Source organism: Nipponia nippon, unplaced genomic scaffold (assembly GCF_047370975.1).
Source record: "Nipponia nippon isolate SJK-2023a ecotype South Korea unplaced genomic scaffold, ASM4737097v1 scaffold_3, whole genome shotgun sequence".
NCBI classification, from domain to species: domain Eukaryota; kingdom Metazoa; phylum Chordata; class Aves; order Pelecaniformes; family Threskiornithidae; genus Nipponia; species Nipponia nippon.
The window spans coordinates 69866313-69893788 of NW_028262347.1; the positions used below are offsets into that span (position 1 = coordinate 69866313).

Here is a 27476-nt window from a genome sequence, read left to right on the forward strand (position 1 = left end):
ATGTCTCCAGCTATTCTTTCAGAACACTATCTGAAGGACCTCCCTCATTTCTCCCACTCCTCTCACCGCCAACTTCCCACAGGGCTTTGCCCATCACCTCTTTATCATCTTCCTCTACAACCTGCCTTTGCATCACCTCATTCACAGGCACTGGTTCAATCAGCTTGTCAATGCTGTAGATTCACAGAACTTTTCCAACTCAGAGTTGACTACTTTTTGTCCAAGCTAAAATCGCTACCTTTCTGACATCTCCTCATGGCTGCCTAGTTGTCAATTCAAGCTCAACGTGATAAAATGAAGCTCTAACATCCTTCTAAACTCACCTCACCACTTCGCTTCTAGGTAAGTGTCACAATCAATTTTCTGAATGTCTTTCACAGCTGGATGTCAGTGTCCACTCATATCTATTTTTTTGTGTGTCCTCATAATCAAGCACTATCAAAGCCATACGCTTATTCTTCCATTAAATCTCTTCTTTTGTGTTGCATCTCTGTTATTGATGCAACCTTTTCTTCAGTGTTAAAAAATAGTCTTGCCCACTAAGATATATTCAGAGCCCAGATGCAAAATCACTCTTTTAGTCTATTACTTCAAATAAGTTAAAATACCTCTACATTCTTCTGCAGCTTGCTCAATCTCTTTCTCACTGAAACATAAGCCACCTGTCTTCATTTCACAGCCTTCAACACCCTATTTCAGTTCTACCCATCATGTTTCATTCAAAATAAGACCAATTCCTGAATCCAAGGAATGCAAGGTGCAATCGAGTTTTCAGAAAAACAATTTTGAATTTTTCCCCATGATGTCCACAGTGCTTGGAAGGTTTATTCCTAAATATACTCAAAAATCACTACATTTATCTTCCAGTAAGTCCTTCCTTTCTTATGCTGCCTGAAAAATATAAACCTTAACAGTGGTTGGACTTTTGGAGTGTTCAAGTCAGTGCCCACTGTGATGACCAACACTGCCCAATTGTTTTATTGTTTTCCAAGTTAATCTATATGCACCTGCTATCTATAATCTGATGTACCAATTGTAAACTTTTTGAGGAAAGCATTATCTTTACAAGACCTAGGACAAGTAGACCTTGGTCCATCAGTAATTTTTCCAAGTGTTATTGTAGTAATTAATTATAAATGCCACCATCCATATGAAAATGGCCTTTGGAAAGTGAAACAGAATAAACAATCAAGAAACTAACATAACTTTCTAGTATCTAGTTGGGAATTAAACTTCAGTCAACAGGTCTGAAGTGACAGACATATCCTAAGCAGGATATATTTCCCCCTCAGCTCTCTACTGAGGAATTAGTCATTAATTCCTCCTATTAAGATATTTCCTTCTCCCAAAAGCTGAATATTCAAGAGAAGAAGCAGCATCTATTGTCTTCAATGAAGGAGGACAGAATCCTGTTCTAATTTTATCATATTCTGCACTATTTTCCTTTTTTAAAAAAGGAAGATTGTATGATTATTTGTGAAAATAACCTATTCCATTCACATTTTGATGAATGATATAAAGAACTGCTTTCAGTAACAACAAAACAAATAAGTAAGCTCACACTGTACAGTCCAACAAGGGTGCAGCACATAAATACCAGCTCACAATAATTCAGGTTAAAAAAAAAAAAATGGGGTGGGGTGTAAAAGCAGGAATTCCTGCAGTAAATACCACACATACCAACCTTTTAAAAGGAATTGGTATGAGATTCCACAGCATTTTTTTTTCTCTGAACCTGGAATACAAATGATTACTTTCTAAATAACAGTAAATAGAATATTTTGCCAGCTTGTCAAGAAAGTTCACTTTTCTTGAGAGATTAATGAGAATTTTCAAATTAAAATTGGAAATTTCCAAACATACATTTTTTTTATCTAAAGTCCAACAGCAAATTTCATGTCCCTGTTATTGTCTAGTAAAAAAAAAAAAAAAAACCAAAAAAAACCCACCAAACAACAACAAAAACCCAACAAACAAAAAAAAGCCTACCAAGATTAAAGGTTTACTAATTAAGATTTTTCTAACCCATCTATAGTATTGATGCCACAAAACCATAAACTTGCAGGCTGCTTCTCCTGAATAAATTACAAACATTCTGGTAATTCACAAGGATTTCCACTTAGCTTCCCCTATTCAGGTCGGCAGTCAAATTTGGCAGCAGCAAATGCAATTTTTGATTAAGAGTCAAATGCTAACTAATTGTGACTATATTATAAATAATACGTGTGAGAACATTCCTTAATCTTCCCTGGGCTTATACTGACACCAGGCAAACATCTTTCTACATTGAAACATTTTTATTGTGTATTCCAGAAACACACTGGGTAATAGATGTTTTGATCACCGTGAATAAATCTCTTACCTTCGTGTTGGCGCATGCTTTCCCCTTCTTATAGTCCTTATGGCTGCCTCTTTTATCCAATTTGGCCCACAAGGCTTTGGCTTTCCAGTAATTTAGCTTGGACTTGAGTTTGTGATAGAAGGAGCGATAGTCCTTGGGCTTTAGTTCTAGATAGTCACAGAGCTCTTGGAAAGCCTTGAGAGTCCCCTTGCAGGTTGAAGCCTGGACAAATCTGTCAAAGAGAACATGAGCCTGGTTCACCTTCTCATTCTTACTTTCCTCCATGCTTCACACTTCGCGGCTGCCCTGGGGGGCAGCTGTTCTCTTCCAGTCTGCCAGATTTCCCGATGCTGCTCTGCTGAGCCACTTTCACCTCTGGCTTACGAGCATTATTAACCTATAAAAATAAAAAGAAGAAAACATAACTGAGCTTGCTTTCCTCCATAACTGAGCTAACTTTCCAAAATTTTGTCTAAGCCTGCTGAACTGAGAGCCCAGATTCTCAGTAACTAATAAAGCATCAGTCCTAAATAAGTCCACCGATCAATACCCAAGGAGTCCTGCCCAAGCTGACTGAAGCAGAGCCTTCCAAGGCTCACTGAGCCTCGCTGAAGACAGTGGGACATCTCGCCTCTGTTAAACCACAAAATACTTTACCTGAGCCAGTCCCTAGAAAGTTTTATCAAAACTCATTTCACATGAACAGCAGAGAAGTTACAAGTAAACTGGCAGATATTATGTGATGTTTGTAAGTAAGCAGAGGTTTTAAAACAAAAGATAGCATTAGTAACGTAGCAGTCACTGTGATAACTGCATGGTTATGTGCAATGGTTACATGCTGGTCTTAAAAACACTACTACCACAAAGTACCTTAGGAGTTGGTATTCCACCAGTAAAATAAGTTTGGGTTCCTTCATTATAAAAGGACATGTGTCTTTGCTCATGGTAAATAGAGAAGAGGAAAGAGGATGGCATAGCACAAGTTGATATCTCCATCAGAGTCATTGCAAACACTGCTTTTGTCCAGTAGCATAACAAACCCAGTGACGGCTACTGCAATCCTAGAAAGAAGTTAAGCCTGCTAATAGCAATCAAATGCTTAAGATGTCAAGACTGAAAAAAAAAAAAAGCCTGTGTTGCATCAAGCAGTATAAACATTTGCCTTACCTAGAGACTATGTATATATTCCTGTGAGTAAGTAAACAGCTTAAGAGCAAAACGTGGCTGATACATGATCCTCACGAGATTCTCATAGTAGTTCCTTTATTCTGTGGTTTTCAGCTTCTTTTGATATGCAGGCCCCTATAAAATTTTAGGTGGTAGTTGGGCTTCTCAGCAGATTAAATATGCTAGCAGGAGGTCTGCTACTCTTAGTTGCTTTTCTAGGATCCCTCAGAAGCAGCCTGCAGACCTACAGAATGAATTGTTTGGATCACAGATAGCAGATTTTGTTTAAAGAATAGATATTTTCTCTCCCTCTCTCTTTCTTTTATATATAATAAAGCTCTTTCTTCCTTTTATAGATAATATGAAGTACATACATACAATAGATTGCTCTCTAAGAAAGACTAGTTCTCTGTCTTCAGATAGGAGGGCAGCATGGGAACATATACGGGAACGATGGAAGTGAAAGCATTTCTGAGGTGCTTTTTGTCATTTGGGTTTGGTTTTTTTTTTTTTTTTTTTTTTTTTGCAAAGGGTATTAAGGTAAAAAAGGAAATATGTGGACTTGGATAAAACCTTTTAGATTCTCACCAGCTCTTTTCCGCTTCCAGCAGACAGGAAGCCAAGTCAAACATTACAGCTCATGTCTCTTCCCATCCCGTATGACAGCTCTGCAGCAGTTTATTTGGGCACTCCTGCATTTCACCCTAACATGGTATTTATTGCTTATGTTTAGAAATAGCAAAGGCGACCTGGAAACCTTTACATACAGCCACAAACTGTTTGCTATTAAAAATAAAAATAAAAACTTCCTACAGAAGCCACAGTACAACAACGGGTTATACCGGAGAATGTGATTCTGACTTTTTCAGGGCAACTGCCTTAGAAGACTCGGCACACATGAAGCTGTTTTTCTAACTGGCTGCTAGTGATGCTATGTCCGTATCAGTACTGCTCACTAAGCAGGATGGAACAAACTGCTTTCCTTACTTTTAATCTTAACTTCACTGTTGTGAAGCTTGAAACATGCTCCAGGCTTGCACCTCAGGGTAACCACTGCACTACTGCAGAGGTCTAAGACACTGTGCTTTAAGCCTGCGTCTCCTCTTCTGTTCTCAAGAAGAATGTTATAAAGAGCTCCAACAAATCACCTCTTAAGCTGAAGAAGTAATTTCAGTGCATCTGTGTAATACAGATGCAACGAAACACCTACAGTCTAAAGCCATATGCCTCATTAATCAGCACAACGTTGCAAGTTGAATACTATTTTGCGTTATGTTTCCTCCACCTCTTGCACCCCACTCTACCACCCAAACACTCACTTTACAGAAGTGTTCCAGGTGACTGACACTTCCTAAGAAAAAGCAATATAAATTATAAGACCTAAATTCAGTGGAGTGGCAATTTAAGTCTATTAGGCCCACAGTCCATTACTGATATATCCAGATGTAAGGACAACATAGGTTTCACTCCTTACTCTTGCTTCTATTGCACTCTTGCACCACAGGAGTGAAGCGGCACTGGTTCTCCACCGCTCAGAGAGATCCTGAAGTTAAAATCCAACCCACTTTCGTTCTAGGAACTTACTGCTTTGTGTTCAAGGTTTGCCAAGCCAGGAGACAAACCTGCAAAAGCCAGTCATTTTACCCAGCGGCACATTTATACAGCAGTTCTGCCGACATCCCATTTCACGCAGGCTGTGAAGTCAGTTATGCCCACAGGTCAAATACAGAGGCTTCAGTCACTGCAATTAGTCACTCCCCAGAACTCCGCATTCTTGATGTAAACACCCAAAGCCCTTGGAACCCGTGAGCAACACGTCAGAGATCATGGAAATTACAGGAGGCAAAGCAAGGGCAGGCAAGAATTATTTGCCAGGTTTCCAGGGTATTTGTATGCCTTGTTGGCTATTCTGCAAGTCTGCAGTATCCTGCGTGTTTTGTCTCGAGGCAGCTGATTGCTGACTCAGAAGCTCTGTAAATTCCTTGGCTGGAGTGTTGGGAGAGAAAGACAAAGCCCGTGAAAAAACGCATGCAAGAACAGTGTTCGTGTTGCTGTTTACAATAATAGCATGAAGTTGTCACTGACTCATGACTGCAAGTATGCTCAGGATCTCCAGCGCTTGCCCAGGACAAAAGAAACCAATGAAAAATTGAGACACAGGCAATGAATAATGCCAGGTGGTGTTTCCTTCCCACAGTCACCAACGGATGCAGGAATATGACTATTTTACCAAACGCGCACACGAGAAAAAGTCCAGTGCCCTACTTCTGTCAAATGCAAGAGATAGGAAGAGATTTTGCAAGTGATACACATAATGAATTTGGTTGTACAAATTCAAGTTCCTGCAGAAAGCGTTGCAAATGCAGGGCTCCTATATTCCATGCCAATACACCCCCATTATAGGAGTCACCCTCCCTGCATTTTCCATCCTGATTTTGTTAAAAGTGCTCATTCAACTAATGACTTGAGCCTGTAAAAATAAAATATTATGGGAATGTATTTTCCAGCATTCTTCTCCATTTTTTTCCAGCGGAAACTATTGACTTATTTCCATCTAAATTCACAGCTTGTTCTGTCTAGCTTAAGACAGCATTTTGAGTGAATGAAACATTTGCCAAAGTAACTGCCCGGCTCCACTTCAGAGTGCTGACTTTCTCTGAGCACAACGTAAATACTTTCTCATATTGTGATTATTTCACAGCCAGGCAAACACCACAGATGCACCCCTGACAGACAAATCTCTGAGAAGTCAGAAATCAACAAACTGCCGTACCGTATGGAATCTGAAAGCAAGTTGGTCCATCAATCATAAAACTACCGATAGCTCCAATAACCTCAATTTCCATTGATTTCCTTTCTCTAAATTTCCAGTTCCCCAGCAACATTCCCTATGCCCTTGTCTCCCTTTCATGGCCCCTCAGCTTCTGCCTAAGCGAGACTCAGTAACATGCTCTGGAAACTCTGAGATTACTGTAGTACCTAGGCAGCCAGTACACACTTGCAACTTGGCTAGCAAAGGCCTAAGCACAGATTATTGTTAAGCTTATACTGCAGACAGTGGGGACACCTATTTTTGTCTCTCTCCTCCACCCAGCCTCCAGTTTTCTTGTAGGACATCAATTACCTTCAAGACTTTTATTCCCTGTCAAATCTGGATGAAATTGTTCAAGTTATTAAGGATGAACTGAAAAGCAGATGGACAAACAGCTCAATTCATAAGCCTCCCTTCTTTAGGAAACCACACTAAAAAAAGTCTTTATTCCAACAAATGAAAAAGTTCTGTTTTCGTTTCCAGGATTGATTTATTTTACTTTTAGCTAAAACTAAAGAAATGGACTTTGCTACAATATGTTCATGACTTTCAAGTGATCACGGTTATCAAAAAGTGCAGGTTTAGGGCAGCAGTAAGACTGTGGAACAGATGGTAAAAAGAAGACAATTTTGACAAGAAAAGCTAAAGCCAGAACTGGCAATTATTTTAGCTCCATATTATGCAGACAAGGAATGGGAAAGCAGGAGGACAAAGGCGTGGTTGCCATTGTTTGCAGCTTCCCTTTTATACCAGATGGAAAAAAGGAACATCAGCACTGTCCACAGTATGTTTTAAGATGGTATTTAGATCTGCTCCCATTCATAAAATTCAATACTCAAGCAAATATACTGGCAAAAATATGTTTGTGTTTTAATACTCTTATCAAACCTGGTTTGGTGGGCTTCTGCCCACCATATGGGAGTGAGTCTTTTGGGTCTCCACCTCTTTCCTGTCTACTCCCCCTCCCAAGCTAGGACGAAAGTGGGAGAAAGAGAGATCAAATATGAACTTGGTTGCAAAAAGAAGAATCCATTCTTAAGGAGAAGATCAAAGCACATGTACGAACAGTTCACAGAATTCTCACATCAAGAAAAACTCAATCCAGTAATGATTTGAAAAGAAAGGCAAATTATATCCAAGAACATGGAAACATACAAATACAGAAGTAGTTACAGATAATATATTGATTCCCAAATTCATATCAAGGTACTGAATAAAAATGTGTGCGTTGTTAATTACTAACTGTTTCTTAAGTGCTACAACATGAGTACTGAAAACATTAGACCTACAAAATAAAACCTTTTATCTATATGAATTCAACAGACAGACTGTTCTGCTGCTCTGTCATACAAGACTCTTTGATCACAGCAGAGTCCCTATGCTGAATGAACACCAACATAAAGAAAGAGGCCAAGAAACGGATCATCTCTCTTTGGAAGAAAAAAAAAAAAAAAAGAAATTATAGCAAGAAAGAGGTAGATGTCCCCTTATAAGATGATAAGGGAATAGTAGGCCATCTGGATAGCTGTCATATTGTAAGACAAGCTTCAAGAAGAACTACCAGCTTAAATACCTGACACAGCCTCGTACCAGGGAGATCCTTCATAGCACAAATCCTCACATTGGGCGACCAATAACCAATACAGTGATCCCTTCTCACCTAGCACCAACTCACCAGCTGCGTGTTTGGGAAGCTGGGGACAGTCTTTACATCTTGGAACTGTCACCATACTGTGAAGAACCACACAGTACTCTATACGTACAGCAAAAGAAAATTTATTTCTCAAAGAAGTAAATGTGCTTTTATTCCAATGGTAAAAAGTACTACATCCCACTAGAATCAAAACTCTCATGACAAACTTTCTGGAGCGTTGCCATTAATGCAGCAAGTCATAGGACCAACACTTCCCTTTACAGGCCTCCCAAAACCCAATGACATACGACAGCAAAGGCTCCATTTGTTATCCAAGTGGTGAAATTCATGCATCTCCCACAAATCCTCCTGAGAAAACACAAGTCCTCAAAACACAAATCTGCCTGTTTCAATCTAGGGAGCCCTCAGTCTAAAAGCATTTCCCATGAAGACCATAGCCCACATCTGTAGGCAGTCAGACCGTGAGCATTTTCTGATGAACAACACATATCCCGCTTCTATGGTAAGTGTACAATCACTTCACACTGGGTGAAGGTGACCACTACCAGGCTGAAGCACATGGAGGTTTCTCACTCTACCACTTACCAGGGCAAGAAGGCTGAATGTCATTCCCTCATTTGAAGTGCTTTGAAGCTGTTCCTGATGTTACATTACAACACAGAAACCCATCCAAAAGTTAGTTCCTACCAAGTTTCACAAGGTGGACTTTCCCAGAGCTCTTCAAACACTATCAAATAACCTGAGGAAAGCTCCTATACCAAGAAGAGGACTCTAAGAAATGACTGGAATGACACTTTCACAAAACTTTATTTCTATGACTCCAAATGGGGATAAAACAAATCAGTCACCTTAGCACAGCAAGACATACCAGCTTTTGACGTCATATAGGACATGGATTGATTACTCTTTCTGAGCCAACATGCTATGCCACAAGAAAATGAGGTTTTCAGAAAGCTTTACTGAACATTAGAGAACAAGAGCATTGTTCTGACCCAATTAGAAATTTTGAGCAGAACAAAGACTGGAGGCTACAAACACACTATAACGACCTCTGCAGCCCAGTGAGCCAAGTCCTCTGAGGCCTTCAGGTTCTATCAGCACACTGATCACCCCAAGCCATTCCACAACACAGTGAGAAAACCAATAGAGCCTATATTTAAAAAAAAAAAAAAAAAAAAAAAAAAAAAAGAAGAAGAAGAAATCTCATAAAAGAAATTCTCTAATGAAACTCACTTGAACACACTTTTAAAAATTTATATAAGCAAAGGCTTGTGTGTGTCAGAACCTGGTACCAAAGCACAGACTGCAACGATCACAAAAGTTAATGCAGGAAAGATAATCAACAGGGACAGAGACAGATACGACCATATTATCTGCAAGTGACAAAAGGAAAAAAATTACCATTCTTTAAAGAGCATGTAAAATGGTTTATGAGATCTGAAAAGTTAAAAGGTCTACCATCTAATGTAGTACATGCTCGCCTTCTATCCTATGCACTTGTCTCTACTTAAGTTCTTCAGTTCTTCCTTTTGCTACCTAATTCTGCCTTACACAGGTCAAAGATGACTAGTTACATAGACTCACGGGGTCCAAACTAGGCTGAACTTACCAAAGCCACCTTCATTTGGGTCATCAAAGGAAACACCTTAACACTTTAGAAGCAAACTCAAAGACTGGTCATTTGTGCCAACATTTATTCTAATCAAGGCAGATGGCTGCCTGGACTTTTAACTCCAAGGCTCACTCCTCAGTGTTTTGGTAAATACCAGACTCTCACAAAACAAAGAACAAATATTCCAGTTACAGACATTAAAAATGTACATGGGAAAGCAGGTTTTATTTGTGCTGCTTCCAACTCTCAGCTGTTATGTGTGTGGAAAAGAGACAGGCACTTTCTCAAAGGAAGTGGTGGTGGAGAAGCGAGCTAGAAAACAGGATTAAAAGATTCATAATTCCACTCTCCACACACACTCAACTAGCCAAGGCATCACAAATAGAGTACACTGTCCAGAGCAGTTCAAACAGATTATTTAATGGATGTATATCCTGTTTCTGTGGAGGAAGACTGACTATGGAAAGCAGAGGGACTTAAAAATTTTGGATTTTTTTTCCCCTAACGCAGATCTTGCGAGACTCTTTTGGGACAAGAAACCTAAGTAAACACATGTTTGAATAGAAGAGCCATAAAGATTTCTCCGATCCACAAACCACTTCATTTAGAGGTTGTTGAACTTTAAAAACAAAACAAACCCCAAGCTTTATTCTAGGAAAAGTCCAGGAAGGGCTGGGACCATGCTACAACCTGTGGGTGCAACCTCAGCCTTTATAATTGCCAGGTAAAATAGACACGCAGAGCTCAAAAAACACCTTAAGAAAATGGACCTTAAAGCCAGACCTCCAGAGCTGCCACCTCCTTTCCCTTAACCAGAAATGTCCAACCAGGTACAGCACGTCAAGGACTCATCTGCAGATGAGGACCAGCACCTCACTACCTGCCACATACCTTGTCATGTTAATATATCCGGCGCTCTGTATCCCAGCTATCACATGCCCCAATGTGCCACTGCCCCCAGCCCATGCATGGCCAACAGACCAAAGCTCCACCCGCACGCTGACTCAAGCTTCACTGCTGCCAAAGAAAATCCCACCGTGTGTTTATAACCACTGATGGGTGTACCTTACTCATGTAGCTCTAATCACTACACCTCGCCTTCCTTTCTCCTTAAAAGTTGTGCCTGAAAATGTGTGCTGTGTAGTCTCTCTAAATACCTAAAACCAGAAATGGCAACGGCAAGGAACTCAATCTAGGGCAGACACAGCAGGCTGTTTCTTGATGCTCCGCAGGCCATCACAGGCCTGTATTGTCCTCCCACATTAGTCACCAGATTAGACCATAATACACAATTAAGCAATTTCATTTCATTTTGCAAATGCAGGGAATTACACACCTCAGCAAGAGCAGTACTGACTAAACAGAGTTTGAACAGGACACAAAGCAGGATTTGAAGGGAACCAGAAAGAGAGTGGTTTCCATCATGTTTTGAATTCTCTTTTTTTGTAATGACTGGAAGATTCAGTCTGGAGCTACGCCTAATTTTCATGGTAGAACTTATTTGTCTAGACTCCTAAGGCATGGGGCTTCTAGATAACAGAAAAGATGTGTTCAATGGACACAATGTTAAATCCCAATTCATTAGATCACAGGAAGAAAACACACACACAATAACCCTATAACTTTTTTTTTTTTTTTTTTTTTCCCCACAAATTCATACATTAGGTCATTTAACTGAGGTCTATTCCACAGGTCCCACAAAACTCTTCTATAACCTGTCCCAGGCTGAATTCCTGTAGACATGTGTTTATTCTCAGAGGAGGGGGGGGGGGGGGGGGAATCTATCCAGGCTCTTCCACAAAGCACTCTCCTACTCTACTTACACCTTGGAGTTCTTAATTTGACAGTATCTTAAACTTAGTTTAGTATTAACTCTTGATAAATTTACTCATGTAAATCTTTCCTCTTCTAAAGATAAGAATACCCACCCTTTGCACTCTGGTACACTCTGCGATCTTAAGTAACAATAATAATTTTAAAAAGCAAAGCAAAATCCAACCCTTAGCAACTAACAAACTTCACTGTGAGACTGTCAAATGACAACTGATCAAATCTAGCAGCTTAATGAAAATTCATCTCTATTACACAATCCTGTGTGTCTAATACTTCCCATCATTCATTTTCCTCACAGGTACAAGGAAAGCTTTTACCAGGAGACAGGAATATATTGTAAGCAAATAACCCGTTTAACGTTTTGGCTAAACTATGACAAACAGGTAGAATAAAGAAGTTCTCATGCTACAAAATATACCAAAAACTTGAAAGGTAATCCAGATTATAGGTATAGTACGGTAAAAACAAAACTTGTAACACAGAACTTCCAACTCTGGACATAAGTTAATATCATTTGCACATACTGTTACATAGCTTAAAAATAGCAACCAGGCAATATGTTCCCCACTTGGCTGGACATTTGACTCTCAGTAAATGCTGAAACAGTTTCAATTGGCCAGATAGCGACTCCCCTCCAGCTGCCGAATGCACAGGAGATGCCTCTCTCAGCAAAGACCATGCCAAGCTCAATGCCTCGAGCAAATGAAAATCTGTTAGGAAATCAGCTACAGAGGAAAGAGGTGGAGGCGGTTTGGTGATTTACTCTCCTCTCCCTGAGGCTTTAGCAAGCAGTTTCTGAAATAAGATGGCAGTCATCGCTTCCAGAGGCAGACATTACTAGTCTGCTCAAATACAGCTGCACTGGTGGGGACATGAAAAGACTTGGTACGAATTAGTCAGAGATTTAATCCAATCTAAGTGCAGGGATGCCATTCAGCAGAATTTGTTCCTAGTAGCAAGCACACATAAAAGCTTCTCTCTTTGCCTTTCATCCTCAAGGACCTTTCTGTCTAGTCTTTTTAATTCCATCCTCCTTTGGATAAAGGCCATTCCTCTGCAAGGATATCTGGGGGTCTGAGGCAGATATCCTTAGCTGAATCTCCCAGCTATCTGGCAGAGAAAGTTGCTCTGTGAGAGGGCACAAGCATCCCCTTCACTTAATGCAGGTCTGAGAGCCCCCATCAAAGGGCCTACAATCACCTTTTGTGCAATACATCTAAACGCACCTCTAACAGCCCACTGTTAAAGCTCTCAGTGGTCATGGAGAACTCCTGCACTGTGAAACAACGTGAAACATCCAGCATGGTTCGACAGCCCTGACGCAGTGCTTTGCCACTATGCCACTTGCATGCTGGAATTTGTCTTGTAGGGCATTCCAGGACTTCCACTGGCAGATGATTCAGTTCTGGACCTTGGGCTCAAACTGAATAATTTCCATAATCCCTTATTTCTTAACTCCACCCTCCATCTGGTATTTGAGCACTAACCAGACCGATCCTTTTTCAAAATGCTTTTAATGCATCAAGGAGAAGGGGCAAGAGAGATTAAAGGTAACTCGTGACTTTCTCAATAATACAAACAGGCTGCTGCTAGCTTATCTGGAGGCAGACAATAACTTCAGAATCAGAGTGACAAGTTCTCTTTATGAAGAAAAAGACCGAAATTAAGAAATACTTCCTTAAACTTCATTCAGCTGTTGCTTTCAGGCTCAGTCAGCCAGCATGGACTGGTAGCACAGCATGGCTCTGTAAACCAGGGATGACCAACACTGGTGGCAGAACCGCAGCATGACAGTAGCCACTTTCCTGGAAATCTATACGGTGCTCTGTGCAGCAAACCACAGCGTTAACTGTAAGTTCCTCTCCAGAGGCAACCACCTGGGGCCTTCAACGTCTGGAAACCACCCTCCCTCCAGTTGCTCACTGGTATTAAACAATTTAGTATTCATATATTTACCATTAGTTTATACCAACAGAAGCACATGCTGTGATTAAGGTGGCTTGTTTTTCTCTAATTTGAAGAGTGAGAAATGTGAAGAATTTGTTCCTGATTACATTGAAGACCACCAGTGGAATCTATATGCCTACTCTCTCCACTCCCCTGTCCTCCCCCATATGTACACCCCAGAAATTATGATAAGTAGACTTTTCTCCATGAACTTGAGAGATCTGGCTAACTGTAATGAAACATTTCCTATTCCATGAGGTAGACTAGAAAACTCTAACATTTGGATCTTCAAATACTTGGAGCGGCCACAATGAAAAAGCAAGGTTTGCTTTCAACCTTTCATTTCTATAACATCCCTGGTTTTCCAGTCATTCTGAAAGCGATATGGCTTATTTCCCTTCCATGGCTGACACCACCGACTGGGCATGCACCTTCTACGCTAACTACCGAATTATGCCCTGTAATTGTAAGGGATAACTGGGGAACACTCATTTGGAAGACTCTCCTGGTTTTGGCTGGGATAGAGTTCATTTTCTTACTAGTAGCTGGCATAGTACTGTGTTTTGGATTTAGGATGAGAATAATATTGATAACACACTGATGTTTTAGTTGTTACTGAGCAGTGCTTACACTAAGTCAAGGACTTTTCAGCTTCTCATATTGCCCTGCAAGCGAGGAGGCTGGAAGTGCACGAGAACTTAGGAGGGGACACAGCTGGGACAGCTGACCCCAACTGACCAAAGGGATATCCCACACCATATGACATCATGCTCAGCATATAAAGCGAGGGGAAGAAGGAGGAAGGGGGGGACATTCAGAGTTATGTCGTTTTTTTCTTCCCAAGTAGCTGCTACACGTGATGGAGCCCTGCTTTCCTGAGGATGGCTGAACACCTGCCTGCCAATGGGAAGCAGTGAATGAATTCCTTGTTTTGCTTTGCTTGCGTGCACGGCTTTTGCTTTACCTATTAAACTGTCTTTATATCAACCCACGAGTTTTCTCACTTTTACTCTTCTGATTCTCTCCCCCATCCCACCAGGGAGGAGGGGTGAGCAAGCGGCTGTGTGGTGCTCAGCTGCCAGCTGAGATTAAACCACAACAAAGACCAAAAGGCAGACAGAACAATCTGAGGCTGACAGAAATGGGCAATTTCCTGAGCCATATCATGCTGTGGCAACCGAGATGAGTAAAGCTTTTTGTCCCATCCGTCTTATCTCAGAAGCTTATTCCTGAACCCAGTTGTTTTTATGATTAATAACTTTCTTTTCATTTCCAGGCCAAGTTTATACCTCCTTGTTCCTGTCATGATACTGACCTACGCATTAGCTTTCCCTCCCTCCCTGCATATACTTATAGACAGATGCCACATCCCCTCTTGATCTTCATTATACTGAGGTTAAATCAAGCTCTTCTAGTGTAAGATAGGCACTCTTTTCCTAGCCCTTCCAAGGAGAAGGCCTGCATCACTGGGTTTGCGGTGGGTATGTAATCTTATGAAGGACTATAGCTGTACACTGCGTTTGGCCAGATGAGTTCTTACAGAGTATGGCATGATAGGGTGCATACTGCAGGGTATGCCCCTCTCTTGACAATTCTGGGATTGCCTTGGCCTCTTCCACAACTACAACCCAGTTCTAGTACACATTTCAATGGTCTCATTGATCACAGGGATCACCCTCTCTCCTTCCTTGGTCATTTCCAAGTTAAAGGACACCAGACTGTCTCATTCTTGCTTTTATGCTATTGAATTTAATTTCATTTGTATCCCGTGAGTTCTAGTTCTTTCTACAGAATATCAATAAAAAAATCAAGTTAGTCTCAAAGTAGTAGCATCACACCCCTCATCCTTAAAGAACAGCAACAGTAATCTTTCCCCCCAGAACTAGTTCCTTCCCCTTTTAAACACATTTGGTACTTGCTGGTCCCAAGGAAGATACTCTGAAGTGCAGTATTCATCCCAAATCCAAGCCTCACTCGTTTTCCCAACTGACCAGCATCAGCTATAAGCAGCCTTGCATGTATACGTGACACAAGCACGATGCATTCAGTAGACTATATGATGCCCCACATAGAGCTACCAATGCTTCACAGCGCATTCATTAGCGGAGAAGTGTCTTGTGTTCACATCTGAGAAGCTTCTTGTGGGTACAGTAGAGGCTTCAGAATATTGTGCTTCCTAGCAGAGAATCAAAATATCATACATGGGGAATTGACTGACCTAAAGCACTCGAGCAACAGAAGTAGGATGAAACAGAGTGCCAGGGCTATCAGAAATCCATCTGATCAAATTGTGAAAGAAACAGATATGATATTTGGATGCGGCAGTCTCTCCAGAAAAAAGGTGCAATATTAATGCAACTCTAATGGTCAGGAGACGGATAAAGCTTCACGTGGGAGTATATACAGTTCTGCCTCCTATGGGCTGTTAAGCTAGTCAAACTAACAAAGAACTTGTGATCAGCCCTTCCAGTCTCCCCTACTTCTTGATAGTGGCAGAAGTAAAAACGTGTGTTACGTTTTAGACTGCAACTCAATGTTTGAAACCAGAGCAATGGGGTTCTGGGGTTCTAGAGCACTCTCCCACGAGAAAAGCCCAAGGCAATTAGAGACTTACTCGGTTTATTAATAGAATACAGTTTTCTGAGACTGAAAAGGAACAGACCACATCCTAGGATTTGCCTCCAAACTAGTCCAGTGCTTTGATATTACTGTACACATGTGGCACAATTAATATGCCAAGCCAGAATCAAGTGATCTTAATCATGACTGCAAACAGGTATGACAGCAAAAAAGCCTTATTGAAGGTTCATAATGCTGCACAAAATTATCAGCTTTCAAGGCCTTTAGCTGCATAGAGATGAATTTTCTGTCTAAGTAACGGATATTGTAGCCATTTCTGTAACTGCCTGTCCTCTTACTGACGCATGTGTTGTGTGGGGTGGGAAGAAGTGCGAGGGAGGTGACCCTAGTCATTTGAAGCTCCATTTCCTTGCCAGGATGGATGAAATTTCGCTTCTTTCTCTATTTTAAAGAATTACAGCCTTGAAATCTGAAGGCGGCAACAGACTTCCAGAATTTTGCCTATGTGCGTAGGGCTGAAAGAAACAGTGCTGTTAACAAAGTGGTTGTTTGGAAAGACGTGAAAGAGTCCCGCAGTTTCAAGAAAACTGTGCTTTTGGTAGTGCACCAGGGTGCAGAAGCAGCATACCAAAAACTGCTGGTACACTCCCGCATGTTGTTTAATTTGGAAAATATAATTTGAATGCTGTTTTCCCCCAAAGGCATCGATATGCTATGCAAAGAAATGCTTCAGGCAACTTATGCCACATCTGTGTCCCTACAGCTAATAAAGGAATGTAAGATGACTACAAGCTATACAGGTATAATCTGTTCACCAAATTACATCATGGAATTTAAGGGATAAGTACTCTTCTAGTGCTCCGAGCATGTAGTATACTGCTTACGAGTCCTTATCCCAAGAGAAGAAAAACTATTTTGTGTGTCTTTGAATTGCTCTTAAAAATACCTAAAATACACCAACAGTGTAGGACTGCTCTAACCTGATCTTGAATGAGCTTGGTTTTCCCTTTTCCATATATGCTATGTAACAGTGACTTCATTTGCATTAGTCTCCTGGCTAGCTAACTCCTCAGATCTGACAGTAATACAGCCATACAGTCCCTACAGCAGATCAGTAGGGACTCAAGTTTAACAGAAAGATCGGTATTTATACATGTCTATTAACTTCAGTCCAGAGTTGTTGGCACATTTATAGAGCCATAGATTGAGACGTGCTAGTATCTTAGAGAAACAGGGAACAACACAGAAGCAAGTTTACAGTATCTAGCTGTAAAGAAATCTGAAGCTATGTCCTTGACAAGCATAATACAGTATTGTTCACTGGATACAAGAGGTGGTCCCTTCTGTAGTTTGGATTGCTACCTGTTAAAGTGCTTCCGAGTTCCCCTATGCCCATTATCCTTGCTACCTTTGGAGAAAACAGGCTGCCAGTGTGGAGTATGGAGTGTCTCAGAGCTCATCTCTGTAGAGACTGCAGGGTGTAACCCTAAGGTTACTCAACACCTAGATATTTCAGTAACTCACAAGACACACTGGAGAGAACACTAATGGTATCCACACACTTCTCCATGTACTCAACATAGCACTTACTGCCTCTTTATGTCCATATCTAAGCATTAGACTCCCACGTAGCTCCACTCCAGGGTACAAGGCAGTTCACTTTTAGCACAGAGCTATTTATTAGTTATACCACGTTACATTAATACCAGCTTATGTAAGTAAATTAACAGCAAGGTAATGCCTAATCAAAATGGCCAACAATACAGGTACCTTGCTATTAAATGCTGTTTTCCCTGGAAGAATTTAAAGCGGCGTACGGAACCTGTGAGAGAACCTGACAACACTACAACAGCTACTTGCAGCAGGCAGATGTGGACGGAAAACACATGCAAACAAACTCAATCAATTATCTAAGGTAGGTTTGTTTTTCACCTAATAAATAAACATCACATACCAACCTGTGCCCACAGCTATTTCAAGCCGACCTCAGGTCAGCCCAACAAGTTTTGGGTGTAATCTCCACGGATGTACCACGCTTCAAGGACAAATGACCATGCACAGTGAACAAGGTCAGCTTTCCTTTCACAGAAAAGCAAAGACGCTCTCTGGCTGGAATGTCCAGGCAGGCTGGCTCACTCCCTCAGCAGTCTTTTCTACAAACAGATCTAGCATAGAGAAACTTCCAGCATGCTCCTCTTCTGGTTTCCTCCACTGAACACAAGAAGTTAAAATCCATTAATGGAAAAACAGCACACGTGCATGAAAAGAAAAACTAGTCTGTCCCAACCAGGCTACACTCAACAACCAGAGTCAGTACTAAGCTGACCCTGACAATATTAAACTGGAGGCCTGCCGTGCCATTAGCTTTCCTCGGGTCAGTATATTTGACTGCAGAAGAAGTAGGATCATTTCTGGTGGAAATGCATCCATGTTCCCTTTTCTCTTCTTGGTTAGGGAAGTTGATTTGGCTGTTGATTAGGGAAGTGCACTGATCTACCCTGTTTAAAACAGTTATTTGAGGAGTAGGTCAAATTAAGAAATTGTGAGTCACAGAACCACAGAATAATTAAGGTTGGAAAGGACCTCTGGAGATTGCCTACTCTGACCCCACTGCTCAAAGCAGCAGCATCTAGAACAGGTTATTCAGGACTGTGCCCAGTTGGGTTTTGAGTATCTCCAAGGATGGAGTCACGAGGGATGCTTTAAACCTAACATAATATCCCTTGCAGACAGACTGACCTGCATATTTAACCTCCAGGCGGATTAATTTTTACGTAACCAAGGAATACAACAGAGGATAGATGCTCAAGTCCCAGCACACATCACCCTAAAAGGTAAAGTCAAAAGATCCAAAAGCAGCAACTCACTTTTTCCCCTATATTCATGAAACTCATAAGCTCCTCAGATTTCCTCCTTACCTTGAAACAAAATGAAGTGTTTATTCCCAGGCCTCATGGAACATTAAACAAAAGAAAGCTTAACCCATGAAGATAACACATGAAACTACTCTCTAGTAGATGGGATTGTAGCTGTGAATCCCATTTCACATTCTACTTTCTAAACAAAGGCAACACCTAGCCCAGGGGTTCAACTAAACTACCTCCCCTCTCCTTGAAAATAGTTCTGACTGGTCAAGTTTGGTGACATCTGAATTTGCAGTAAACAAGCTCTGGAAGAATCTGAAAAATAACACTGAAAAGGACCTCAAGAAATGATTATCATGTTGGCCCAGATGTTGACGGAGAATACGTGAGTTTCTTATGAGCTGCAATATGAAAGAGGTACCTAATGACATGAAAAAGGATATTCTCACCTAATGGGGGGGGGGGGGAGAATCCATGCTATATTTTGCAAGGGTAGAGTGTAATTCCTGGCAGTGGGGCCACAGGGAATAGCTATTCAGCTGGCAACTGAACCACCAGGTTTTAAATAGATAGTTCAAAGCCAGAGATTATTCTCTTATCCTGTGCTGTCAGTGTTACAAGGCTGTGAGGAAATGTAATACTGATGTACAGAGCAAAAATGTTCCACTTTGTAATTAAATTACCTACCTTTGCCTTTACAGAACCACATTTTAGATGACTTGCAATGTGTCAATACAATTTAAAACACTGGATATCTGCAGAATTTAGTCAAAGACCCATGGTTCAGTTTTAATGCAATCAAGAGGCTTTAGTTCTTGCAGGGTTGTCATTTTAATTTTGACATATGAAAAACTTGCTCATTAAAACAACGTTCACCTCTGGGATGAGAAGTTGTTTCTAATGTCAGTTCATGGTAGCTACTTACAAGTACTTGAGAAAACAAGTGATTTTGCTAGGGGGGGGAAAAAAAAAAGTCACTTATGGGGGAAGACAGGTTAAGGAACCAGCAGAGTAGGCTGACCCTACAAACAGCTGATTTAGAAAAAAGCCTTGTTTAGTGGAAATCTATTACACACATGCATGTTGGACCGGAGAACCTCTAGCAGGTCAGCCTTCTTATGCCCAGGGTCCTTCTTCCTTTCCTCATCACCTAATAGGAGGGTCTGGCAACAGGATTTGAGAAGATTATCAGGTCAAAGCTGGAAGTATGTTCCAGCCAGCAGTCTAAAAGTGAAGTTAATCACCTCAGCACCTTTAAAGGGGTAAGGCCTAGGAAAGATTGAGTGAGACTGCTTCCATTAACTGGCCTGAAACTAATTGCCAGCCATGTAAGTGCCAAGCCCAATCGTATGGGCAAGCACATCCTGGGCAATGGTTATTTGAGGCAACAGATGCTGGGCGATACAGAACGTACTTCTTTATGCTGTTCCACACAGATTGTTTCAGCAGCCTCATCACAACACTGAAGTCTTCCAGTTAGAGGTCTATATTGAAAAGAACTTTTGCTTTAAAAAAACAAAGATGATTTGTGTGCGTGTGTGTATTTAGAAAACAACCATCTCCACTCAGATCCTCTGGCAACCAGGGCAAGCAGCACTAAGCCTTTTACAGGGGGGAAAAAAAAAAAAAACAACACTCGGCTTAGTCATGAATACCACAAGCACTGAAAAAGTGAAACCTTTTCTAATGTCATCAGTACACAGGATCAGACTCTCCCTTCTCACAACAGGCAGCCCAGGTAGGGGAGCTGAGCTAAATTCAGCTACCACATTACCATACACTGCCACTGTGCTGACTTGTTCACTAACTTATGAATTTATGCTGAAACTTGGAAGAAAATATCCCAAGCAACAATTTTTAGCCAAAACTTGTGTTATGGCACAACAATTCAGGTCTTTAGGCTAAAGAGGTCAGCTACTGCTTGTAGAAGTGTTCAGAGTTTCTTCTGCATTTGATACATATATAGCCATCCTCCCCTTCGCATAAAAAGGGAAGTCAGTCCTACAGGGACCCAGTTTTTAAAAACAAGCTTGTTCTCATTTAAAGAGAGAAATCTGCACATCTACAATTCTGAAATTATCAAATATTCCAGATTTTATGTGAAGTTTTTTCTTCAGTGACCTGGCTCCTCAAATAGTAAATAAAAAAGCACGTCTCAAAGAGACCTAATAGGGCTCTACAAACGATTAAGCAGACTCCTGCTCCTACAATCCTTAAAATTCAACTCTTCCAGGCCCGTTTCAACTACCAACCTTTGAATTAAGATTTTTGGAAGGAACAGAAGTGCCTAATTTCAAAACTTGCTTCCTTACCATTACTAAGTTCAAAAAAATTAATTAATTCAATGCTTCTTTGAGCTCTCCAGTTCACTGTTTAACAAAACAAAAAGGAGTGCAGATTTATTTAGACTTCATTAAAAACACTAAAAGATTAATCCAACAAGTTAAACATATATCTTGGCATATCTAGCAACACTTTACAGATAATTATGATATGATGTTCAGTTTTGAGATAAGGTAACCAACAGGGTTTTAGTTGTTTTGAGGCTTGAATCTGCCACAAACAGAATGAGCAGGAAAAGCCACAGACGTTGGTTTTTTTTTTTCCCCCCCCTTCTTTCTTTGTTTTTAGATGCTGCAGTGAAGTGGAAACCCTCCTAGAAAGAAGAGCGATTCCTTTCAGTACTATCTCTCCATTTCATATTGCCATGAACAGTACAGGGAACAGTTTCTAGGATGGGGACAGAGAAACCTTCCAAAATCAGCTGCTAGTTTTGTAAGTTTCAGGACACTCTTCTCAGACTACTTCAGTCACCAATAACTGCACTGGAATGGCACTAGAGATTCCAGTGAGAAAGCTCTGTTACCCATCACTGGCAAGTGAGCTACACTGAACTCTCTAAATGTATCTTGGAAGCATCAAATGGTATGCTTTTCCTACATATATAGTACTGCAAGAACAGAACAAGAAAAACAGTCTATTAAGCATTTTTTAATGTCTTAATACATTTTTATTCTAAATTCCAAAATTTATTCAGATCACTGAAGTGTACATTTCTTAGAACTGAACATTTAAAATGTAATCTCAGTCAAACACGATAAAAAGAAAATTCAGTACCTGTACGCAAAACAGAAGTGCTAACAGACATTTCTGCCTTCTAAAAGGCCAAAGACAACATGCTTGTTCATCAAAACCAGTTCCTGAATTTTACAACTTTCTCTTCCAGTCCTGTGGTTTCACTGGGTTTATTAATAATACCGAGTGATATCATTTAAGTACTTAATGATACTGAAGAAAGGAACAACACCACTTCTGTGGTCGGAAACCTAGCCACACAACCTTCCTGTTAATGTACGATTAGAGGCAATAACTAACAGTAGGTGCATCCAGGATCTCCATGTACACAAATCCATATGCTTTGGTTAAATCTGCTTATTTAGGGTAACTATTTCATGCTACCACTGAAAGGTGTTTGTTTCCCTTTCCCCCTATTTTGGAAATAAGAATGAGTTTCAACTGAAGACCACGCTGCCGCTACCCTTCCCTAACCAAACAAGAACAGCCTCTTCAGTCAGGTCAGAGATTTGATTCAACTTGCCACGTGGCTGCGCAACTATCACAAGAGAATGGAAAGGGAAAAGAAACACAAGGTTTGTGGTGAGTTGGGGCCCATCCCTCAGGCAACAGTGGGATCTTCAGCTGTTATACGCAAATCATGAAGAGGCGCCCTATCGATATTCTTACACCTTAGGGAAGAGGCTGTAAGAAATGTAATAATCTCCCTCAGGTGAAAGCTGAATAAAAGAATTAAAAATTAACAAGGTCTTGGCGGAGAAAAATATTTATGTCAGTATTTTAGGAAATTCTGCAGTTCCAATCACCTCAGCATGACAACATGTCTGGAAAAAAAGTTGTTTGGTTGGTTGGTTTTTAGTTGCAGTACCACTAAGTTTAACTAGAAGTTGCATAAGCAAAGCCAAGAACACCCAGCCTGCTTACTGTCAAAGAAAGAATATAAATTATTTGTCTAGATCTTCCCACTGAGTTTAGGCCCTCTGGATGCTTTAAGGAAACGTCTCTTTAAAAATGCAGAGACATTTCATTTTGCTTACCCCTTTAAGAAAGGTTCCAATTGCTCTTTTAAAATCCCCATATTTAACTTCAGTTTTAAAAATCTGTATATTTATCACCGTCTTTTTCTTGCGCTCACAGCAGCTGCACACTGAGCAGAATTTCCTTCCAGGATCTTAATTTGTCTTTTTAGGGCTACAGCTAACTGGCTCCCAAAAAAATCTGGAGGAACATCAATTAGGGCAATCCAAAGGGCTGCCATCGGGAACTGTGACAAAGCAGTAACGAAAAGCTCATACCCACATCAGAAGGGCTGCGGAACAGAGTCAAACTGAATGTTTGCTCTATTATCAACTTGGCATACTCAAGGGAAGTTGTGGAAGTCTGTTGTTCAAGTCATTTAAAATTAGACTATTTAAAAAATAACAGGAGGAATAAGCCTTAGCTGTCTAGATTATGTTTCCCATAATTTTGCAAGAAAATTAGACAAATATCCACGGTTTTATTTTTGTGCAAGGGTAAATAAGCTTGTGGGATGTAAGTTACCATAATGTTTGATTCTTAACGGTTTACACAGAACATTTGAACTGCAGTATTGTCCACGCTATCCATTAATGTTCTCAGAGCTCTAGAGTAGTTGGGTGCCTGACAAAATATATTTGTCACACGGAGTTCACAGGTCAACACAAACACCTGAGACTTCCCCCAAGTGTCCCAAGACATTCCCCCTCAAGCCCCTGTACGCACAGCTATAGAGCATGACAGAAGACAATCTTTATTCTGTTTCTTTGGGAATCTTGACACAGGGAACATACAATATCTGCGCCAGCTGATGGACATGTTTTCATGCGGGATTTTCAGAAGGAGACATAGAGGTAAGCACAGGAAAAAAAAAGAGCAAGCAAAGGAGGCTTACTTTCACAGCCCATCTCTTGTGGCGTACATTACATTGGGTGAAAAGTTCCTGAATGAACAGAATTGCTTTTCTAGGTTAGAGTCAGAAACCTAGTAACTGCTTATGGTATTTTATTGCAAGAGCTTGTGTCGTCACCACCACGCTCTGATACAAAGAATATCTACTAGCTACCAAAATAACAGCTTTTTAAACTTAAAAAAAAATAAAAAAATCAAAGTGCATACTGTCAGACAAAATTAATTATAAAGGTGTCCACCTACCATGCATTCAGAAGTCAGAAGATGCTGAAATCAAGGCTGTATCATACTACCCATTATGATCTGGTCTAATCGCACTAGCACATCAAACAGGTCTCCTACCTCCATCAACACCTCCATCACTCAAAACCAGGAACCACAATTCAATATAGCTGTGTCAACAAGCAGCAATTCTCACGCAATCACCACAAGTTTACCACAGTCACGGTTGCAGGGTTTTTTTATTTTATTTCAAGTCATCTTTTGGCAGCCAAATGCAGCAGTATGTGAAAATAGCTGTCCTGCCCATACCTACCACTAAATCCCGGGAACTGTCAAGCATTAATACATGTCACCTTAAGTCCGTGAGACATGGCCACAGCTTTAGGCTCTGGCTCATGGTCTATTTTAAGTGTCATCATCTGATTCTCTGAGAATTCAGAGCAACACTTCACAAGCTTACGTACTCTATTCACACTAAGAGTTTCTCTCAACAAAAGAAAGTTGTGAGCTACTGATATGGCTCTGAAAGGTCAAGAAGAAATCTTATTTCCATAAATTACTTTTATTCAGCTTGAAAACTTAACTGATTTACCATCTTCAGCCAGCAAGCTTCTCAAAGAGCAGAGCTCCAGAGCATGCCTACTCTCCTGGAGTATATTTTGTTCAGGAAAATGTAAACCATCTGTGATGTTCTGTCTTTCATGGGGTGAAGTTGTACCACAAAGCAGCTAAAGATAGCACAATGACTATATGTTTGCAAGGAAGCAGCTAATTAAGCTTTGCCTAAGCAGGCAGAAAGCAACCACAGCTTGAACAACTACAATTCCTACAATAGTTTTTCATCTTTCTTTCCAGAACCAAAACGCATGGGTCCTCCAGATCCTCTAAAGGGTTATGACTCAGCTAGACAACCCAGGTTAGACCCTATTTTTTCAAATCAGCAGGGATTTTCATGTGGCATGATTAAATCTGAGTTGCACAGGTAACACATACACCCAAGATCCAGAAGGGAGATGTTTTAGAGAAACAGGAAGATAAGTTCAGTTGGAAACAAGCCTGCGGCCAGGAAAGCACATGCTGTCCTCACTATAAAATCTATTTACTCATCTTCAAAGCAGCAAGATGAGAGATTACTGAAAAAGCACTGGACAAGATAAAGCAACAACTACATTCAACTAGCGTCATTCAGTTAGCGTTTGGCCTCAAGTCTCTCCCCATTCCCAGTACCTGTCTAATCCCCACATCTTGCGAGCTCACCATCATTTTAAAGCAGAGCTACTGCAGCCTCTACAAAGCCTTCATTATGAAGAGGTCTGATTGCAACACAAAATTTGTCTGTTTCCAAGCACTTCTGGAATTCTCAGCTAAGGCTGCCGTCACTTACGTGGTGCAGCAAAGCAAGCTGCTCCAGCATTTTTGCTCCCTTACTTCACTGTTCCTCTAGAACGAGAGCACATATTCTGCTGGCTAACCTCCTGCTTTTCAGTTTTGCACTCCAGGGAAATCGATGCATTTCAATTATGCACACTTACGTCACCACCTACCAATCAAGGCAGGACAGACAAGAGTTCAGTTCATCCATTAAACTATGTGCTCTTTGGCAGAAAATGAAAGAGGTGCAGGTGTAAAGCAGGAATCTAACTTCTGTGATTTTAAAGGGCGAGTGTAGATCAAGAGAAACAGCATGCAAGTATAATAGAAGTGAGCCACAAGACTCTTAGCTGAAGTTCTTATACAGCGTATATACAGACATTTTAGTGAAAACTGAATACTATCACTTTTTTTTCCCCCCATCACACACACACACAGGGTGGGGGGCAGACAGAACCCTGGTGATGTGGCAGTTGGTTTTCTCTTCTCTCCCTGGAGTAGATGATTTCATGTCAGGAGCATATGTTGCGGAGTATACATTGATTTCAGTCAAAGAAAATATCCAGAACTGTCCTGTCATAAACTTTAAAAAAAGGATTTCTGACCACAATGTGGCAAGATTGGGGTAGAAAGGGAGAAGAGAAAAAAGCAAATTTGTTTTGAGACCTATTTTAAGTTCAAATCTCCAGGCAGAACAGCTTTTAGCATTGCTATCCTCTGTAAGAAGCCTCTGGGCTAGTTGCTTTCATTTGTTGTTTTTTCCCTAAGGAATAACTAGGTTTGCATGAATAGAGCTGTCTAGCTTGGCTTAGAGCATGCATGTAGGGGGAGGTGGAAAAAGAGATAAGTGGGCTGGAGGAGACAACTAGAAAATTACTGTGCAAATACTGTTTACAAATGCTGCACCACACTAAGACAATCTCCTCAGCTGCTCAGGCAAATTATTAAATTAAACACCAAACAATGGCAACAGAGGTGGAGGGAAGCGTGGTACCGCCTTCACCCTTTACTCCGAGGGCAGACAGAAGGGCAAGGATGTTCCACGCAAAGCTCCTAAGAGGACAGAGGAAGTCTTTAGTGTTCCCCAGGAATTAAGCACTTGGCTGCTGACTCCAGTGAAGGGAAGTCAGCCTCAATCCCACCACGGCAGAGCAGCACCTCTGATGAACAGTATATACAAGTAAGAGCGAAGCAGGACTCTGAAGAGGCTACTGGAACCAAAAAAGTGGTAATTTGGTACACAGGAAAAGGTGACTGGAAGTCAAAAGGAACTCAAGGACTGCCTATTCTGACTATGAAAGCACAGCTCTACTGGTGCTTAGCCTACCCAGCAACGTTATCATTATGGGTTTCTATTTTTATCTGGACAGTGAAAATGTAGATGATGTAGTTAGAAGCTTCTCGCCACTTTACTGACTAGTTTTTCTTATTTGAAGTTCAGGAAGGAATGTATAAACACTCCATTTATCAGCTGTACAAGCATGAGTGCTCAATGCCTGTTACTGCCTGTATGCCTACTTCATTTCTTTGGATTATAATTGACACCTGCTTAATTCGTTGACTCTAAGGTTATTTGCAAGTACCATTTATGGTAGTTTTGCAGAAACTCATGCCCTAAGAGGCTGACAGATTGCCAGCTCACTTCATTAAAAAAAACCTCCTGTGGTAACAGCTTTCTTCCACTGCTGAGCAAGGCTGTGTTTGAACTGATGACCCTAAACTGAAGTGCTCCACATGTCAACTACCAGCTATGCCAAGACAGCCTGTAACCCGTGAATACAGGGATTTCTTAAAATGGAGCCTTCTCTAACTGTGGCAGCTGTTATTCCCCTAGAAAAACAGAAGAGCTAGTAAATATGCTTTTACAGTCATCTTTAAGCCTCTACAAGAGACTCTCCTTTCTTCGTCTTGACATGCCTTTCCTCCTCTGGAATACTCAGAATCTTCTATTACCCCAGCACATTTTAGAATACATTCCCTAATCCCCTTAGTGACTGACAACTTCTCTTAAGATTTTATCTGCACCCTCTGGGGATTACTTACATGGTCAAACTCTGGTCTTCAAGTAG

At 40.8% G+C, this 27476-nt stretch overlaps 1 protein-coding gene across 15 annotated transcripts in view; it reads right to left on the reverse strand.

The window, feature by feature from the left end:
- Positions 1-27476, reverse strand: part of MICAL3 (microtubule associated monooxygenase, calponin and LIM domain containing 3) — a 189519-nt gene that overhangs the window by 110959 nt on the left and 51084 nt on the right. For all 15 annotated transcript variants that reach the window (XR_015707008.1, XM_087767975.1, XM_087767974.1 and 12 more), the window contains exon 2: positions 2363-2738. Coding sequence is in view for 14 of the 15 variants with exons in the window: in XM_087767975.1 (XP_087624101.1) it covers positions 2363-2626 (264 nt within the window). In the remaining variant the exon portion in view is untranslated. The remainder of the gene's footprint in view (positions 1-2362; positions 2739-27476) is intronic.